The following is a 20956-nucleotide window of genomic DNA, read 5'->3' as shown; positions in this document are numbered from 1 at the left end:
TATGGCGGCATGAACGGGATTAAAATAATCTGTGGGAGAATTAAGAGACTCAGTTGTTAGGCCCAGCGAGGGGCTCTCTCTTTCTATGCACTCCTCGCCCAATCTGTTTGCAGATGCAGTGGAGTGGGTCCAGGCTGCACAAAGCTGTGCTAATGTAACTGAGAACCTCACTGGAAGGACTCTCTCAACTGCCTCCAAGTGAGACGACACACGACATACCAGCAGGTCTGGCACAGAGAATGGATACAGCGTTGAACAATGGATATTACCCAGGAGGGCCAGAGGAAGCTGCCAAGATTTTGCAGATGATGGAAGGCCCAGCCCAGGACATTTTGTCGCTTTGGGCTAAACAGAAAATGCCTCTATTTCTGCCCACCACCATAGCTGTGCACGGAGAAGGTGGAGGGCAGGTAGGTGCAGAAGAGGCAGCAGAGGAGGCCACATCTGCTGCCTGAGGCAACTGCCTCACCTCGCCTCATGGGTGGCCTGGGCTCTGGTCCAGCAGAACCTTCTCCTTTGCAAACCTTGTTGAAATGATTGAAAACTGAGCAAGGAGAACACAAGAAGAGCCATGGTGGATCCGTCAATGGCCCATCTAGTCCGGCATCCTGTTTTTGCAGTTGCCAACCAGATGCCTCAATGGAAAACCCACATGCAGGATCCGAGCACAAAAGCCCACTCCCGGGACTCCTGTGGTTTCCAGCCACTGGCATTCAGAAGCATTGCTGCCTCCAACTGTGGAGACAGAGCAGAGTCACCAAGGCTGGTAGCCAGTGAGAAACCTTTTATTCCTTCTTCCTGGGTTATGTCACCTAAAGACCTGCAAGTCAGGGCTGGCACTTAGCGTCCCTTGCAACTCAGGAGAATCTGCCCTGAGCAGGAAGGAATCGTGGCTCCAAGCCAGGAGAGGAACTATTCCAAATGGTCGCAGCTAAGGTGCCATCCTCCTAGCAGGAGGCAGGCCAAAGTGATGGCTCGTCCACACTGCCAATTGCCATGTGCTGAAAAGCACGGGTCTGAGGGGTTTCCCCCTTGCCCTGCTCCTTTTCCTGGGGAAACTCACTCTTTAGTGCTAAATTGGAGCAGACATCAATCTGGAGAAAACCTGAATTTCTGGTTGTTCCGATTGAACACTAAAGAGCGGCTTTCTCTGAGGGAAAGCAGTGGCACAAGAAGCAGGGTGGGTAAGCCAGAGGTTGTGTGGGGTCAAGTGTGAAAGGAGAAATCATCCAGATGTCAATGTTTTGGAGCTTGTCAAAATGTGATAAGATATGACCCCCTTCCCAACTTTCCCCCTCCCATCCTCCGTGCCCCCCCTACCCCAGACCATGTTTTTAGGGATCAGATGATCTGCACACTCTCTTTCTCCATTTCTGTGGCCTACCTGATGGTCTGGTTTCTATTATGTAGCCAGTCGTGGGTCGGCTTCCTGGTACTCCCTCAGTCCAGTACAAAGTCAGTCCAGAGGCTGTTTTTGAAACCAGCACATGCTGAGGGGAACCCGGGGAGCCTATAGGGAGGGGTGAAATGGAAAGAACAAGCATGAGGCAGGGTGAAAGGAACAGCCATTTCCACCATGTGGTCCAGTCACTTTGGAGAGATGAAAAATCAGGAGGCCTCTGGCAAATAGATGCCTCTTTCGAGAAGAGAGTTACCTGGTGAAGCTACTCTGTTCTCGACTCTCCCATTAACAGGCTCTGCATCACCCAGGCTGGGTCATGCCATGAGCAGACAGGACAACCCTGTGTTCACTGTGGGAAGACAACTGCACTGTGGAGCCTGGACCGGTGTGTCATGAAGGCCACTGCCCATCTCTGCCAAATGGCCTCCTGAGAATCTCAGACTCCCTTAGAGAAAGGGGCCAGGTCATTTCCAAGCCTTTACAGCTACAAAGATTTGATTGAATGTGCAGGATAACTGTTGAGGAGCCAGGAGCCAGAAAGCTGGAGGATTTATTTGTTAATTTTCCTCCAATTTTCAGTGGCAGGGATTCAGAGCCCTACTTAGGTCTGCCATCTTTGTTAGTAGCAGTGCTAGAATATGCGAAAATAATAAGAATAAGAATAGCCCAGTATTAATGCAAAATATGCAAATTTGCCTGATTTATACAGGTTGTGGAATTTTTTTTGGGGGGGGGGAGAGGGATGAATCCAAAAGCCACAGTAGAGTGAGGACCAGTAACACAAGCCGATTGTCAGTTGGGTGTAGTTTGGGGGAAATGACCCATGCGGTAGGGTTCTCCCCCCCAACCAGTCTGTGGGCTGAGGCCTTTTATGTAGAGACACCTGGACATTGCCACTGTCTGTGAAGGAGGACATGAAATCATGCCTTGCCGCTTAACTTTCCCCTGGCTTGAAAATGCCTTTTGAACACCTTCCTTGCTGCTGGGTGCTGTGTTAATGCAATGGGCTCTGTTTGGTCTTCCCCCCCTCTTGCCTCCCTCGCCTTGGCACGTTCCTCGTGTCTCACTTACCCTCTGCTGGCCCAGCTGTGATGTTGGCTTGCAGCTCTGGCCCATAGGTGATGGTCTTGGCTTGTACTCGGAACAAGTAGGTCATGCCCTTGGTGAGGTCTCTGACTTTCAGCCACCGCTGCCAATTCCCATTGATACCCACGGTCACCACTTTGCTCACCCCTGGAACAGAGCCATCCAGATGGGGGCAGGGGGGGAATAAAAAATAAGACAAGAGTGTTAAATGTATTAACAAGAAAAGAGGAAGGCAGTGGAGCAGTGGAGCTTATCCTGTCTAGATTACCAGTGAAAATTATCTAGCCATTTGCTAAGGAAGTATTTCTTACAATTAGTGGGAATTTAAGGAGCGATAATGGCCAATTTTCAGCACAGATAAGTGTAATTAGACTTTAAGCTTGATAAGTGGGCACCAAGAAGGGGAGGGGGAAAAAATCTTACAGCGCAATTGGGAAATTACCAAGAGGCTGGAGACTACCTCACTAATTACATTAGGATGGAGGAAAAAGGTGAGTTTAGGGGATTGTAAGCAGTAGCTCATTCAACCCAGCTTGTCTTCACCCGGGGCCTCTGGGCCAATCATTCTTTCAAATCACTCCTGGGGAAAATAAATTCACCAGGCCAAACCTCTGTTGACCAATGCCTCATCCATGGACAGCAAAGCAACAGGAGTGAAAATCTTCTGACCTTTCAGACTGGATTAATTTATGCATGTTCAATTTAACCCCCCACTCCCGTGGAAGAGGAAGGTGAATGGAGCCTAGGTAAGTTCCCCCCCCCCCCAAGGATCTTTGTTTGAATTTGCCTGTGAATAATTCAGATGCATAACCTGCTGACGTAGTTGTGTTAACATTTCCCACAGGTAGGTGATGTTGGAGTCTGGCCTTTCAGTGAGGAATGGATATTGTGATAGGAATTTTATGGTCTTAGATATATGGTGATGTTCATAACTGCACATACATAGATCAACACAGGAAGACCAATCTGGAACCATTTTGATTCCTAAACTGACCAAATCCTTTCTCTGCAAGGTTAAACTGGAAAAGCCTCCCCATTGTCTCTTTCCTCACAAATCCTGTCTCAAGGATATGTCTGTTTGAATAAGGTGTGAGCCTGTGACCTGGCCCAGGAAATAAGTATTTTACCACTACAAAAGAATGGCCAGGCTCCCCAAGAAATCCAATCAAGTAACTTGCCAGACAGGAGAAAAACAACATTTAAATTTCTGTGATGTAGGTGGGATGTATCTGAGGGGTGGTCTTAGGTTACACCCCTTCTGTGATGTATGCATAATGTTTCTGGGGGTGGTCTTGATCTAGAGAATGGGAATTTCAAAAGTCTTTATAAGGCCTTGCACGCCATTGTTCTGGGTCCTCTTCCTCTCCTGCGTGTGAGGGGAGCACCCTGTTGCAACAGATCAATAAAGATCAAGCTTACTAGCTGCTTTGCTTCTCAATATTCTCTGGTTGGCCTCTGTTATTTTCTCCTACCAATAGGGAACCTATGTAAGGACTCTATATGGGCTCTTGGATACCCCATAAGGGAAAAGGGCAGATTTTTATTTACAACAATATAAAGAGATAATATGAAAACACAAGAATGTTAAGACCTGCCACACTGAGTTGCAGCCTGGGGCCTCTGTTAGGATGAGCATGGAGCCTGTTCGGGCTGCCTCTTTGCTTCGGAGCCGAGTTCAAGGGGCTCGCTCACCTTGGTGTTTGGAGCCCTAAATGACTTGGGCCCCAAATACCTGCAAGAGGACCTCCTCCCCTATGTGCCAGTCAGGCTGTTATGATCTGCAGCAGGAGAGTTCTTCTTAGGGTGCCATTGAAGGTGTGGGGGGTGATGACTTGAAACCAGCCTTCTCTGCAATGACTTCCAAAGCTGTGGAATTCCCTCCCTATAGGGAAGAGTCAGGTGCCCATCTCTTGATAGCTTTAGATGGCCACCTCTTTTCCTTGGTCTTTGATGGCTGAACTATTATTGTGTGTCCCTTGTGAATACCACCCCAGATTTCATCACTTCAATTCTGTGATTTTCTGGGTTAAGGTGGCTGCAAAAGGATTTTTTTAAAATCAAAGAACATGGAAATGAGCACTAGACATGTGCTATTTTCCAATAGTTTTCTAAAAGCGGCTGTTATGTCGCGCAGAAGCCCAAAGGCAATGGAGAAATTAACAGGGAAACATCGGAGAAATGGAATAAACTGTTGTGTGAATGTAGTCTATGTATGTCCCGTCCACTCTAGTGGGTGGGGAATGGTGGGATGAAGTCACACTGCGTTCTGCCGTCCCCTCTCCTCAGTGAGTAGTTCCCCACCCTCCCTCAGTTCCAGCACCCAGCAAAACATCACCACTCATGTCAAAAAACCAAATCAAACTGCCCCCACAATGTGCTTCAGTATGTCCACAGTTGGGCAAATTGCAGTATCCATGGATTGCTAAAGTCTGAAATAAATAGGTGGAAAGAGCAGGTTGCCACTTGGATGAGGACAATGCCATGTGGGTGGCACGAAAAATGTGCTCAAGGAGGAAGCACTCAATCCATTCTAAACTGCTGTGTGCACACAGCCTTGATTCTTGTGTCAAAGCATCTTTTCTCCTTCTGGAATGTGTCTAGTGTTTTAGATTTTAAGCCTGAGAGCTTAAGGTCTATAGGCTACATTTATTTTCTGCAGATGCAATACAGGCGGCAAAGAAGGTCCTCTTCACCATCGATATCACCACTTGGTAGGCTCGACGTTGAGCTGTAACCTGTGTTCAGTCCAATTCAGAATGAGTTTTCCTCCACAGGCACTCTAGCTGTCTCAGCAATTGTTTCATCGCCATCAGCTCCAGGGAAAACCACAGGGCCATCCATGCAATTGGCGAGGGAAGTCAATAGCCCCGGTTAACTCTGCATTCCAGCAGGCCACCATGGAATCAGCTGGAAGGCCATCAGCATGGGATAAAACATCTCCTACCACTATTTGGAAACCATTTGGATCCTTTAAGTGATGGGGGCGCGCTATCTGAATCGGTCCCACCTCCCTGCAGTGGGGAAGGCCTGCGGAGATGGCCTGGAGTTTTAAAGGTGATTTTAAGAGTGGCATAATAGTAGTTTATTTAAAAAGAAATATTTTCAATCTCTTGAAAAATGCTCCCCCCCCCCCCATATTACATTTGCCTTCTTGACTGCTGTGTTATATTCAAAGTTTCCCGAAAAGTGTCAAACTCCTTGGACAACACAAGAGTTCATTTAAAATCTGACAGAAGCTGGTTGGATCAAACTTTTCAGAGCACATTACATCTGCCGTGCTATCAACCATCTCTTTAGTTTATTACTAAGTTATATTAAAGATATTTATCTCAGCTTTTATTGGCTAAATCTAAATAAAGAAAGAAAGAAAGAAAAGAAACAAGTCTAGTTCAAATTTTCTTTCTAATTAATATTTTAATTCAGAGACATATTATTGTTCAAATGCCCAACAGAGGAAAATCACACTGGACATCACCCAGTGTTTCCGGAGGGGGTGTCATTTAACTGATCAGAGAAATTAGAGATGAAAGAGACCTCGCCCCCCCCCCAATAATGCACATTTCAAGCTGTTTTAGAGCAAGCTGTGAGAAACAGCTGCAGGGTTCTTTGTTGTCATCTGTGACTCAGGTTAAAAGCAGCATCCCATAAACATTCAAGAATCCATAAACAGGGACTGCAAGTGAAAGTCACCTGAGCAGAAAAAATCTCAACAGAAAAGAACTCAGGGTGGGCCCCCACTTCTTTGGGGGTCTCTGGAAATGGGTGTGTGGGGGGGGGGGAATACATAGAGAGATACAATGAAAAATTAAAGCTGAATCATCTCGTTTCTCCATCCATGAGGTCATGGCAAACCCCAGTTAATGGAGATGTACAAAGGGGTGGGTGGACATATACTGTATATTGGGAGACCAGACACACAACTGCAATGTGCAGTGTTCCCCAGTTGGGCACACTGATCTCTCCTCGGCACTCTTACCTTGCACTGGGGCCAAAGGCTCATAGATCACCCGGTAGCCCTGCAGAAGGCCATTGGCTGCAGCTGGTTCCCCCCAAGACACGTTGACGGTGGAGCAAGTGATTTCTGAGAAAGCCAGGAAGCTGGGGACGCTTGGAGCTGAAAGAGGGATGAACATCAGCAGAAACACTTAGCAGCAGGAAGATCACCACTCCCCTTCGGTTTGGGTTTCCATTAAAAGTTTTGGGAAACTTTTAATGTTTGATGTATTATAGTATTTTAATATTCTTTTGGAAGCCGCCCAGAGTGGCTGGGGAAGCCCAGCCAGATGGGCGGGGTATAAATAATAATAATAATAATAATAATAATAATAATAATAATAATAATAATAATAAATTTTATTTATATCCCGCCCTCCCCAGCCAAAGCCGGGCTCAGGGCGGCTAACAACAATCAAATAATCAGTCAAATAATCACACAATCTAAAAATATTTCATTATAAAAATTAATTAAATCAAATTGATGGCAACCAATTAAGCAGAATTATGTGCAGGTTGCCAGAGGAGGGAGTCAGGCTGCGCCCTGACCAAAGGCCTGGCGGAACAACTCTGTCTTGCAGGCCCTGCGGAAAGATGTCAGGTCCCGCAGGGCCCTAGTCTCTTGTGACAGAGCATTCCACCAGTTTGGAGCCGCAGCCGAGAAGGCCCTGGCTCTAGTTGAGGCCAGCCTAACCTCTCTGAGGCCTGGGACCTTGAGGATGTTATTATTTGCAGACCGTAGGTTTCTCTGTGGGGCATACCAGGAGAGGCGGTCCTGTATTATTCCAGCCCATGACATTGCTCATAATCTACGGCTGTGCACACATTACTGGTCGTTCTTTTTCTCAGTTTGGATCAAAGATGGTTTTTTGGGGGGGTAGATAAAAGATGGACATGAACTAAACCAGCATACACGGCCGTGTCTGTGGCATGTCAGATGGGAACGTGGCCTATGGCAGAATCCTCTTTGTAGTCTAGTCTGCTTCAGTGTCTTTTGCAGCAGTAATTTTAGTTAGAAGATCCCAAAGCACCACCTCTTTTTTTTAAAAAAAAATCCATTAATCTCACTTGCCAAGTGAAACTGCCTTGTGACTGTTCAGTGCTTGACATCTAAAAGTCTAAAAACCTTGCTCCCTTTCTGTATTTGGAGGCCTCAGAACAGTGGGGTTGGGGGAACCAACATCTCTCTCGAAGTCCTTGGACCACAGCTCCCATCTGCCCTAGACCAACAAAGCCCATAGTCAGGAATGATGGGAGTTGTAGTTCATGACATCTGGAGAGCCACAGGTTTCCTCTCTGCTGTCTTAGAAGGAAAATAAATAAATAAGGAGCCTTATGAAGGCAGAAGCTGAGGCTCCAATACTTTGGCCACCTCCTGAGAAGAGAAGACCCCCTGGAAAAGACCCTGATGTTGGGAAAGATGGAGGGCACAAGGAGAAGGGGACGACGGAGGACGAGATGGTTGGATAGTGTTCTCGCAGCTACCAACATGAGTTTGACCAAACTGCGGGAGGCAGTGGAAGACAGGAGTGTCTGGCGTGCTCTGGTCCAGGGGGTCACGAAGAGTCGGACACGACTAATCAACTAAACAACAACAACAACGCAGGCAGAGCTGTAGCAGTATAAACGTTTGTTGTTGTGGGCTGTGGGTGGGTTTGATCAGAATTGCTCTGGCACAATCTGCTACATGTTTGACATGTGTAGCCTCAATCTGTGCAAAAACTATGAAGGCCACTCGTCCTAAGAGTGGATGTCAGATCAATGTGATCTCAACCCCCCACTGCACATAGAATGGGTGTCTGGAATGATGTGTGTATAGCTCTAAGGCAGCCTTTGCCAATCTTGTGTCTTCCATAAGTATTGACCGAGAATTCCCATCGGTCCCAGCCACTGGTGGGCAGCGGCTTGGCAAAGGAAGCTCGAGGAAGCCTCTGATGTCCCATTGCCCATGTGTGCAGGGAAGTAGTTTGGTAAATGCCCCCAAATGCTCATCTTCGTAATGTCAGAGAGCATTCGGCTTTGAGGACAGGGCAGGAGTCAGACATTCTGGAAAAGGTCCTGGGTTATTGAGGCAGGCTTCATCCTTATGTCTCATCGTTATGACATTCCAAGGATGTGTGGCTTTGGCAGCCTTCTATTTAAAACACAGAGGGGAACACACAGAGTTGGAGGTCAGGCAATAGAGGTTCCAGCTTCTCCATGCTTCGTACATGGCAGTGGCATCCTTACCTGCTTGGTGGGTCCTGCCTTGCCCAGGGCTGCTCTTTGGCCCATCACCTGCTGCGTTGAAAGCAGAGATACAGATCAAGTACTTAGAGTAACTGGTGAGGTTCTTCAGCCGAATGCTTGTCTCCGGGTGGAAAAGGACCTTCACTTTTTCCGTGTCATTCTGACTCTCCTCCTGCCAGTAGTAAACCTAATTGGAAGAGAAAGGGTTACTTAATGTGGATTTTTACCCTGCCTCTCTAAAGTTGCCATCTGTTCCTCTGCTGCCTCTAACTCACCCCCCACGACATGCTATAAATTAATGATTTTTGAACCTCTTTCTCTCTCTTTGCTGTGTCCATTGGTCTTCCGGTAAGGAGCAAATAAAATTTGACATAGTTTGAAGGAAATGGAAAGGTAGAAAGCAGGAGAGAAGTGTCTTCCTCCCTCTCTCATCCCATAATGATTGGGGTCATCTATTGAAACTGAGCATCAAGAGATTCAGGCCAGGCAAAAGGCGTAACTGATTTATGGAATTCTTGCTGCAAGTTAACGTAAGAACACCAGAAAAGTCCTGAAGGATCTGTCGAATGCCCCATCTAGTCCAGTCTCCTGTTCTCACAGTGGCCAACCACATGCGCTCTCCCACCTGTGGTTTCCAGCAACTGGTATTCAGAAGCTTTGCTGCCTCCAACCATGGAATCACCATTGCTAGTCACCATTCATAGTCCTCTCCTCTGGGAATTTGTCCAGTGCTCCTTTAAAGCCATCCAAGCTGGTGGCTATCATCACTTATTGTGCGAGTGAGTTGCACAGCTCAGCTATGCACTGTGTGAATTGCCGTCCTGAATCTTCCAACATTCAACTTCCAAGATGTAGCTTTAAGATAAGATTAGGCTAATTGGTGGAGGAGAAGAGGTCCAGCCATGGTTATTACTAGCCACAAGGAGAATAGCCTTTACCAAGGTGCCATGGGCTTTGAAGACACTCAAACTCAGGACGCAAGGGAGAAATGTGCTAAGAGGAAGGCATACTTGGCAAACCCTCACCGTGATCAACTCCCACCCAGAAACCAATGTCCCCACTGTGGAAGGATGTGTGGATCCAGAATTGGCCTCCACAGTCACTTGCGGACTCACTGCTAAGACCGTGTTTATGGAAGACAATCTTACTCGGCTACGAGGGATCGCCAAAGAAGAAGAAAATTTACTAGCCACAAGGCTTCTGCAGAGGCACCATGCCTCTGCATATCAGTGGGGGGAGGGAGGGGGCAACTCAGGGTGGAGCTACTGCCCAGCCACCCTGCTTGGGTGCTTCTCAGGATGCACCTGGCTGCCATGGAGACAAGGATGCTTAGATGGACCCCTAGGGCTGCTCTCATGACCATGCCACATCTGTGGCCTTTTCAGTGCCTGGTGGGAAAACTGCAGACACTCTCTTCTCCCCCTAACGACACCCCAGCAGGAACCCCACCTTGGCTGTGGGACAGCCACAAATGGGTGTAACAGTTAATTGAGCCTCTCCTGCACAAACTGGGAGCCTGACCCGAGAGCCCAGCCAAGACTCTGCCTTGGTGCTACGAGCCAAGCGATTAGAACAGCCTGTGCACAAACAAAAGCGGAAAACACACAAATTGTTATAGCAGGTAGCTTGCGCCTGCCAAGAGGCGATGCCAGATCATTTCCATTGGCTCAGCTTCGCTCCATTTGCTGCTCTGACACACAGGTGGGGGGGGGATGAGCCAGGCAACGAGCGCCAGCCAAGTCGCAGGGCTTGCAAGCAGCAGGCTGCTTGTGGCCTCTCAAAGCGACAGAACTGCAACAGAGCCACGGCCAAGTGGCTAGAGCGTCGGACTAGGACCTGGGAGAGGCCTGGGTTCGAATCCCCACTTGGCTGCGAAGATCGCTGGATGACCTTGGGGGCTCGTCACTGCCTCTCGGTATAGTCTACCTCACAGGGGTGTTGTGAGGATAAATTGAGGGTAGAGACCTATTTATGCCAACTTAAGCTCTTTGGAGAAAAAGTTGGGAAAGAAATAATGAATTAAGGACCTAGGAGACCTGGGTTCGAATCCCCACTCGGCCGTGAAGCTCGCTGTGTGACCCTAGAAGCCAGGGATGGTCTCTCTCAGCCTAACCTACCACACAGGGATGTTGTGGGGATTAAATAAGTAGGGTGAGAAACACGTACACCACCTTGAGCTCCCAGGAAAGAAACATGGGATGCAAATGCAATAAATAGCTTTAAATATAAATAAAGAAGAAATATTGAGTATGATCCTAGATCTAGCGCCACTAATGGATATACAGGTGGCAGCCATGAGTGTGCCCACCCGGTGGCGTAGGAAGGGGGGTGCGGTGGGTGCGGGCTGCTCCGGGTGTTATCATAGAGGGGGGTGACCATGGGGCCTGGCCTGCAGTTCACCCGAGTCACACGTCTCTCCTGGGGAGTGACGCGGTGGCTCGGGCACCAGCAGGCTCTGCGCTGCCCGAAACGGCAACATGGGGCTGGCGGACTCTGTGGAGGTTCTGTGCAGCATGCTCTGCCCTAGCTTGCCCCTGTTGGGATTCCATTCCACCCTTTGCTGCAGACATGGGATTGTTGTGTGTCACATGTCTGTTTACATTCCAGCACAGACTGATGGCGTGAGCAGAACTTCCGCTCTGTAACGCTTTTGTTTTTAGTCTCTCTCCGAGAAGACGGCAAGGAGAGATGCCATGTTTTCTTTGTCCTGATTTATGTATAATAAATGCGTAGTTTAGTATGTGTTTACAGCCTCAAGCCTCTTCTGTTGTGCAGCTTACACTGAAAAGTAAAGTGTGCTCAAGTCTGCAAGCTTGAGTCACTGATCACGTCGGAGCAGAGGTCGAGGGATCTCTACAGCGGCAAGGCTGAAGGGAGACGCTCCAGCTGGCCTTCTGACCCTCTGATTCCAACAGCCCTGCTCCCGGGTGCAGGGCATTTGCACTGCCCTGGGCACCTGAGGAGCTAGCTAAGCCAATGTGCCCACCCCACCCCCAGCTGGGGCTGGCATACCAGCTGCTCCCTTCCTGGACAAGGAGGAACTGGCCCCAGTCTCTCCTCTGCCATTATCCAGATCAGATGTGCCACACTGCAGTGGTAATCTCCAAGTCCTGTGCAAAGACTTACCACTGAAAAGGCACAAAAGGAAAAGGGGAGTGGGAGGGTTGAAGAAAAATTCCATTTATCAGAGCAAATTTTTGGAGAGAGTCTAAATCCATCATCGTGGTTTGAGTTGGTCAGATACCAGTTGTTGGGGATCTGCATGTTGCTTGTGCACTTTCTTTCTGAACTTGTTTGTGATTTTAAGTCGCTGCAAGCTGCCTGTTGCAGGTGCCTCTCTTTTTGCATCCGGGTCATGCCACATGTGAAGTGACCTGGCTGCAGCAGAGAGGAATAGCCAGCCCCCACCTCTGTGCCCAAGTCTTATGGAAGCTGGAAATATTAATAACAATAGGAAGAAGATTTGCAGTAGTGGACACACGCACAGAGCACTTGCCTTGTAGCCTTGGATATTCCCATTCTGGCTGTCGACTGGTGGAGGGTCCCAGGCAACTTCTAGCTGGCTTGCGGAGAGAGCACTTATTTGGATGTTCTGGGGCGGCATCGCTGGTGCTGGAGGAAGAGAGAAGAGGGGAACAGAGAGGGCAGAGAAGGAGAATGAGAAGTGAATGTCAGAGCTGGCATCTTGAGCTGGGAGGGGGGATTCAGGCTGCGGTGGGGGCGTGTTATTGGGTTATTGTTCTTATTTTGATTTTATAGATTGTGATTTTATTCTGTGAACTGCCCTGAGACCTCCGGGTGTAGGGCGGTATATAAATTCAAATAATAATAATAAAAACAAGCACACAAGTTGTGTTCCCCAGAGGCTGCTCTTGCCTCTTACAAAGTGTTTGGAAACCTTGCCCACTCCTTTAAACAAACAGTGTTGAAAGCAGCAAACACATTCTGCACCAAAAGTGCACACAGAATGCTTTTAAAAGTAGAAGGCAATGCATTCAGAATGAATTAAAGGATGCAGAGAGAGCGCTGTCTGCATCATGGGGCAGCCCCTGAATCAAGGAATTCATTTCGCACAGAGGTCTCCTCAAACACTTGCCTGAAGAGCTGTAACACTTTCTGCTGGGGGCTTGCATTCAACAGGGAGGGATAACAAATAGGGGATTGGATTCTGCCTGGCTGTTCTGTTTTTATTATGTGTGTTTTGTCGATTTCAGGCAATAGTTCACCCAACCCTTCAAGACCGGATTACTGCAATGCGCTCCAAGTGGGGCTTCCCTTGAACTTGAAGCTGCAGCCAGTGCAGAGTGCTGCAACCCAATTGCTGACAGGAGTGAGGCCATGCCAGCACATAACACCTCTGCTCAGAGATCTGCACTGGTTGCCAATTTGCTACTGGTCCAAGTTCAAGGTGTTACTATTAACATTTTGGGACCAGTTTACCTACACCATCACCTTACCCCATAGGTGCCCACTCGACTGTATTGATCTGCTGAACTGGCATAGTTACAAGTGCCACATAATATTTGCGCTGAACTTGCAAGAAATAAATCCTTTAATGTGGCAGCACTTACACTTTGGAACTCCCTGCCTATTGACATCAGGCAGGCGCCTTCGCTGAACTGTTTTTGGGGTCTGCGTAAAAGATTATTGTTTTTGCAAACCTATCCAGACATTACATGTGCTTTATGACTGTTAAGCTACTGTTGTTTTAAGCAGGTTTTGAATATTTTAAAATAGCTTTTCTGTTTTTTATCAATAAGCCCAAAGTTTTATCATATATACATTGAAAAGCACTCAAGAGGCATGAGGCTAAGTGTTCTTCCATACCAAATGAAAGAAAAACCCCACACTTAGAAAGCTAGGGAGAAAGCTCCTAGCTTAGGCTTTTCTGTTGACATGCTAGCTTTCTGTGCACAGGGATGTGATTTCCTGGGGGAGAATTCCATCACAGCAGAGCCAGCCCTGGTCTGAAACAGTATTCTCATCCGGAGTTAGATATCAGACCTGCTGCTTTGGGATACTTGTGTATTTGCTCCTTGCACGAGGGATGGCCTGCTAGCACATCTTTATGCAGACCAAGGGCATGGGCAGGGGTGGACGAAGGGGTGGGTGGTGGGTGCTGTTAGGATATAGTTCCGTTCCACCTTTAGAACAGGCATGTGGAGTTGTTGTATGTCACATGTCTGTTTCCTTCCAGCACAGTCTGCTGGGAACATGTTTTTCCTTTGTCCTGCTGCTGACTAAATGCTTTTCACATTAGTGATGTATGGAAGTGAGAGCTGGACCATAAAGAAGGCTGATCTCCGAAGAATGGATGCTTTTGAATTCTGGTGCTGGAGGAGACTCTTGAGAGTCCCATGGACTGCAAGAAGATCAAACCTCTCCATTCTGAAGGAAATCAGCCCTGAGTGCTCACTGGAAGGACAGATCCTGAAGCTGAGGCTCCAGTACTTTGGCCACCTCATGAGAAGAGAAGACTCCCTGGAAAAGACCCTGATGTTGGGAAAGATGGAGGGCACAAGGAGAAGGGGACGACAGAGGATGAGATGGTTGGATAGTGTTCTCGAAGCTACCAGCTTGAGTCCACTGTGGGAGGCATTGGAAGACAGGAGTGCCTGGCGTGCGCTGGTCCATGGGGTCACGAAGAGCCGGACACAACTAAATGACTAAACAACAACAACAACAAATATGCTTACATATGCCTCTGTCCGCTACTTCTGTGGTGAAGAGTTCTTATCTCTGCTGGCTTGCGTGCTCAGTCCCTAAAGGTCTCTGAGGCTTGAATCACAGTTTTTGATGCTGTGCCGAGAACTGGAGTTTGTCTGGGTGCTGGCCGGAGGGCTGGAGCCAGCTGGGGGCCTGCCAATTGCCCCCGTCTCCCCGGACGCATCCCAACAGGTGCAGGCCGCCCCGGGTGTCACCACTGGGGGGGGGTGTCACAAAATGTGGCAGCACTTAGCGCAGGGCCTGCAGCACACCCAAGCCATGTGTCTCTTCTGGAAGAGAGGCGGTGGCTTTGGTGCACACAGGCTCCGTGCTGCCCAAACGGTCTGCCCGCTGTAGGGCAGCTGAGTGGGAGAAGGCAGGCAGACTCCAGAGGCCCCACAGTGTGCTCCACCCCATGGGCGTCTCACCTCTCCCTTGCCTCGCCCCTACGGGCAGCTTGCCCTGCCCCTGGGCATGCCACCCCAGGTGCCCAAACGGCTTCCTCCGAACCCACTTAAGCCTGTTTTGTGTTTTTGCTAGGAACTAACTTTTACAGGGGTGTCGAAGTGAGACCAGAAAGCAGCAAGCTGCCTGCAGATGGTCTTGTCATAACCTCTGCCCACGGTGCTTGAGAGGCTGCCTCCTCCCTCCCCACCCATTTAACGGGCTGCAAATGGAAGCCATAAACTGTTTGCCACCCAAGGAAGGCGAGAGAACCCTCCTTAGTTGCTCCTCCTGAGGCTTTTTTCTTCACGGACAGTGACCTTCGCCAGCTGCGTGGTCGTTATATATTTATATATTTCCGCTCCCTCCTTCTCTCTGGGGTTACGAAATAAAATAGTAATTAACACCCACTCAGCCTGACACCAACTATTTATTTTGTTCTAACTGCGCCGCTTCCGTATTATCGCTGCCCACCCTGCCGTTAATGGAAATGTTAATAACCACAGCCAGGTTGTTGTGACAGATGCTTGGGCTCATTATCAGAAATTCTTATTTACCGCTCCATTAAACGACAGAATCGCACACCCCAAAGAAAAAAGAAAAAAAAAAGGAGGAGAAGAAACAATTCAATCAAAACTAACTGGAGGAATTTTATGAGCTGCATTAATAATCCAAAACATAAATAAAGTTGATGGCAGTTTGGGGTGGTTTTTTGTTTTTGTTTTTGTTTTCTTACTGCGGGTCTGCCACAGGCAACTCAGTTGCAAGATAGGACAATTAAAAAGCAAGAGGCAAAATGGAGAATAGCCATTAGACTAGTGCTTAATTAAAACTGATTATCATTATTATTAATAATAACAACAGAAATAATGACACAACATTTGCTAAAATCATTGTTAGACAAGCCTATCCAGAGGTTTACAAAGCAGATGAAAGTTCTAATCTGTTTTTAGTCCATTGTTATTTTAACTTTTTTTTAAAAAAAGTTTTACATTATTGGTAATTTTACATACTGATAATCTGATTATCTTTTTTTGTAAACTGCTTTGAGGTGAGTTTTTGGTTTTTTTTTTTAGAATCAAGCGGTATACCGTGGAACCTCAGAAGTTGAACATAATCTGTTCCAGAAGCAGGTTTGACTTACAAAACGTTCGAATTCTGAGGTGCAGCTTCCGACTGGCTGACAGCTAGGTTTTTTGAAGATCAGAAGCCACGTTGGACATTCGGGTTCTGAGGAACGTTCGAAAACTGGAACCCGAATGTCCGGCTTTTCGACGTTCGGGAGCCGAAATGTTCCAAAATGGAGGAGTTTGGGAACCGAGGTTTTACTGCATAAACTTTAAGAAAACTTCACCATCTGTTAATGATTACTGCCTTTACAAAGGTGCCTGGTGCTCAAGAGAGCGCAAATGAATGTTGCTTCATAAACAGAATCCCTCTAACTAGAAAAGTCTCTTGTGGATCTCACTGGAAAAATAACTGCAGACAGCAGGTGAGTTCATGGCTGCACCATGCTGGTCCTTTTTAGGCGCTGGGGGAGAAAGGGGTGGCGAAAGGTGCCTCTTGTGGGCCATAGGCATTTGTGCCACTAGGAACCTGATAAACTCAGGCCAAGGAGATAAATTGGCAGAAAACTGGCAAAAGCTTAATGACATGTATAAGTTCTCTGCTCCTGCTCTAGGGGGTGGGATGTGTTTGGGGCCTGGCTATGTCTACAGAGGTTAGGCACGGACCCGCTGCACTCTATTAGTGGTTAGAGTTATGTTCTTGTTTATTTATAGGCCACCTTTAAGCCCAAACAGCGCCCCCCCCCCCTCAGGTGGTTCACACAGAATAACATACAAATGCAAATCCAGAGTGTCTGGCTGGGATTTAGGAGACCAGAGTTCAAATCCCACTCAGCTATGAAGCTCACTGAGTGACACTGGAAGCCAGTCATTGCCTCTATCTCCCTAATCTACCTCACAGGGGTGTTCTGTGGATTAAAGAGGACTAGGAATTGGGAATTCAAATCCCTCACTTGGCTGTGGAGCTCCTCAGTAGTGGACCCTCTCACTTCCTGTGGTTTCCAGAAATTGGGATTCAGAAGCATCTGTGGAGGTAGCACTTAGCCATTGTGGCAAGTAGCCACTGAGGGCCCTCCCCTCCGTGAGGGTCAAATGGTCATCTAGTCCAACCCCCTGCAATGTAGGAATCACAGCAAGATCTTAGGGGAAGTCCTGAATTTTAAAGGGGCGTCACTATGAAATGAAATTCACCAGAGTGCCATAGAATTTCACAGGTGCCCTATATTTCATGGTGCTGAAGCTCTGTTGAAAACCCACAGAAGCCAACAGAAGCGCTGCAGACCCTCTTGTTCCTGGAATTCTGATCTGGGCCCGGCCATGACTGCGTTGTGGGTCACAAGGCACCAGCTGGAAACCCACATCCGAGTGGATCTACAGTGGATGCTTGGGTTGCGAACATGATCTGTGAGGGATGCACGTTCACAACCTGCAGCGTTCGCAACCCACAGCAGCGTGTCTGCGCACATGCGGGTTGCGATTCAGCGCTTCTACGCATGCACAAAGCGCGAGTTAGGGCTTCTGCGCATGCGCGACCCCCGAAACCTGGAAATAATCCGTTCTGGTACTTCCAGGTTTCAGCGGGTCTGTAACCTGAAAAAACACAACCTGAAGTGTCTGTAACCCGAGGTATGACTGTACTGGGAAAATGAAATGCACGTTTCTGTACAGAACCAGCCATTTATGCTAACCTGACAGTGTGTTCAAAAACAACAGCAGCTTAACAATTCTTAAGAAATCATTGGGGACTCCAAAGCATTCGCTTAAATCATGGCGTGGGGAGGGGCAGAAACCCCAGAAGTACAAGCATATCTATGTTAGACATGGAGGAATTAATGGCCTCTCATATCCAAAAGGCACTGGCAATTCCAAGCTATGCACTCCCTGCTAATCCCTTGCTGTCACACATATGCAAACAGGGCTTGATGTGGCATTTTTCCTGTGGCTTTAGGTGCCAGTTATCAAGCGTAACAGGTGCAGCAAAGAACTCCGAGGGCCTAAATGATGTTGTTGGCAAGCAAAGAGGTGCCATTTTCGTGGAAGCTCTCGTCTTCTGCTTGGGGATCCGGTACAGCTCCCCCCCCCCTTTGTATCTGGTTGCTACTTGGAGAAGGATTTGCTTTACCTTCCAGGCACAACCCCCTTGATGAATCACTCAAGAGAAAGGAAGAGCAAATAGCAGAAAAAGAGCAAGCGGTACAATTAATTAATTCTTTTTTATACATATATATATAGGAATTGCTAACTGTGGCTTTGTAGCAGTGCCAAGAGAACAGAGAGTGCAAAGGCAGGAAATCAATTGGCAGTCCCAGACACACCCCCAGGCACAAACACAGGAGGAGGCTGGTGCCAGAAAGGGGTTGCCTCTGTTGTGCACTCAGTGGTGGAATGGGAGACACGGGGCAACTCTATGCAGGACTTAGAAATTGTGCACACATGCAAAAAAGGAGACCGCGGCTGTGGTTCAGAACTGTTGCAGAAGGAACATGAGCACTGTCACGGACCACAAAGAAGCAACCTAAGTATACAAAGGTCAGGGTTTCATTTTTCAGCAGGGAACAGAAGTGCAGCTGTAGCCAGATCTTGTTGGACTCCCATCATCCCAGACCACTGGCCACTGTCCTCCCCACATCCCTCCACCCGAGGACCAGGGCCGCCTTACACATAGGCGCTAGGGGAGTGGGGCACCCGGGCACCGGGCTCTCAGGGACACCAGGCCAAGAGTCCGGAGCCTGAGAGTTGAGTCCAGGGAAGAGTCCGCCCGTCGGTTGGAGCGCCGCGGTGGGCTCTTCTGCTGCGGGTGGCTCTGCGCCGTGAGTTCAGGGGCGACCGAGCCAGCGAGACGCTGAGGCAGCTGACTGGCTCCCCCCTCCTGCGTGCCTGGACTGGGCAACCGGGGGGGGGGGGGCGCCAGGCGGATCTTTGCACCCCGGCACCGTATATGCTTAAGACAGCCCTGCCCAGGACCTCAGATTTGTTCCTACCATGTGGACTAAGACAATGCTAGCATCCCTAGCCTGGCATAGCTATTCAACGTGGCTAGAGTTCAGGTGGAAATGAGCTGGCAATTGCATGGACCATTTCCAATCCATGTAGGACTGAGCTGGGATGGTAGAGCACGAGACTCCTGATCTCAGGGGTGTGGGCAAAAGATTCCTGCACTGCAGGAGGTGGGACTAGATGACCCTTGTGGTCCCTTCCAACTCTATGATTCCATGGGGGGGGGGGAGATCTTGTCTGGTGCTCCTGATCCCAGAGGAGCCATCACTAGACCATCATTTCCATCCTGGTTAAAGAATGGGTGCACAGAGATAGATATGAGTTGAATTGCCCCGCAGCCATGGTAATCAGAGAGCTGCTCCTGACCAGCCCCAAAAGGGCTGGGGAAAAAATGAATCTGGTCACCCAATGATCTGATCAGCCAATGTTGTGCCCTTCGGATGCTGCTGGACTCCTGGCTCCCATCATCCCTGACCGTTGACCTGGAGGGCACCAGGGTAGGAAAGGTTGATCTCCAGACCATCTCCCAGACTGAACTGGGGTTCCATGGTAGATGTACAGCAGAGAGGTCGATTTGGAAAAGGGGTTCCCTGGGGTGGGGTGCAAAGGGTCTTAGCTCAGTGGCAGAGCCCATTCATTAGTCTGGAACATTTTTCAGACCATTTAATCATAGAACAGAATATCCTGGCTTCTGTCTCCAGCACCTGCCATTTTGAAGTTGATATTTTAGTGTGGCAGCACCTGAACTTTGGAACTCCCTGCCTATTGACATCAGGCAGGTGCCTTCACTGTCCTCTATTTGCCGCCTGCTGAAAACCTTTTTGTTTGGACAACCCTACCCAGATATAAATGGTATGAAAGAAATAAAAGAAGCAAATAAAAAGGAGGTGATGGAAAAAGACCCTTAGGGCCCAAGACCCCCAAGACCTCTGCCAGGGAAAGAAGGCAATGCAGGGAAGGTGGACAAAATCCCAACCTTGTCTAAGGGGCAGCTTCTGCTATTCCCCTGGAGAGTCTGAATGAATGAATCTTTATTTGTGACAGCCATTGGCCATAGCAATAAAAGAACACTACGATATACAAAGAATAGAATTAAGTCAATTACATAAAATACATTTTAGGGTTTTGAATCATTAATCAAATAGTGGATCTTATTCTGACTGCCCCAGCTAAAGACCTTGCAAACTTTGTGTCACCTGCTCACCTTGATCTGCCAAGAGAAAGGACACTGTGGCAGTAGCTGGGCAACCCAGAATGGACAATAAAAGAGGGGTGATAATCTCATTCCTCAAGTCTTTATAAAGGGTGCAAGCCAGAAGGGCACGCGCCACCGATTCGGTACTGCCATCCCCTGGAGAGACTGACGTGGGGAGGAGGGCATCTTCTCCTAAGCTGCCTCAGTGACATTTTCTCATCAGTCCCTGCCTTGTCAGCCCCCCAAAGGCTAGACACATGATGTATGCCTGGAACATGCTGCACACCAGCTTTTTTTGCACCCCCCTGAAATGTAGCTTTCTGAGAGTTTAGCGCAGAGAGTTCAAGTTGAGAAAGGCAGAGATTAATGCCCATCTCTAACACGGACACAAGCACCTTGCCAATGGCAGGAACAGTCAACCCGGGGTGATGGAGAAATTCAGCTGAGAACAGGCGCTTGGCCACGCTCACCTTTTCCTTCAGAGGCTCCGAAGCAGGTGATCAATGACTCTTGGCAGGCTGGGATCCTGCTCTCTTTTTCTTTTTCACTGCCTCCCACAAATGTACCGTTAGGGTTGTCTTTAAATTTCCCTCAACTACACATCACCACTGTTTTCTCTTTCAGAATTGCCTAGCTAGGAAAGCTGTACATCCCCCCCCCAAAAAAAAGCCTTCTCCCAAAGAAGAAGAATCTGTTAATGATGGCTTCTCTCAGATTCTCCATTTTCCAATTTTAAGTTTAATTTGCCCCATTTCTGCTTACGTTTGCCTTTTTTTAAAAAAAGGAAAGATCCATGTGAAAACTTGTATGCATTTTTGCAAGCTGTTTCCCCCTAGC

At 48.2% G+C, this 20956-nt stretch overlaps 1 protein-coding gene across 7 annotated transcripts in view; it reads right to left on the bottom strand.

Moving 5' to 3' along the window:
* Window positions 1-20956, bottom strand: part of SDK1 (sidekick cell adhesion molecule 1) — a 598536-nt gene that overhangs the window by 29832 nt on the left and 547748 nt on the right. For all 7 annotated transcript variants that reach the window (XM_081169333.1, XM_081169337.1, XM_081169338.1 and 4 more), the window contains 5 exons: window positions 12207-12322; window positions 8711-8897; window positions 6465-6602; window positions 2474-2635; window positions 1385-1510 (listed from right to left, as the gene is read on the bottom strand). In XM_081169333.1, the coding sequence (XP_081025459.1) occupies window positions 1385-1510; window positions 2474-2635; window positions 6465-6602; window positions 8711-8897; window positions 12207-12322 (729 nt within the window). The remainder of the gene's footprint in view (window positions 1-1384; window positions 1511-2473; window positions 2636-6464; window positions 6603-8710; window positions 8898-12206; window positions 12323-20956) is intronic.

This window comes from Podarcis bocagei, assembly GCF_964188305.1.
Source record: "Podarcis bocagei genome assembly, chromosome: 14".
NCBI classification, from domain to species: domain Eukaryota; kingdom Metazoa; phylum Chordata; class Lepidosauria; order Squamata; family Lacertidae; genus Podarcis; species Podarcis bocagei.
The sequence above is the reverse complement of the archived record's forward strand: the minus strand, read 5'-3'. Positions and strand labels throughout refer to the sequence as shown.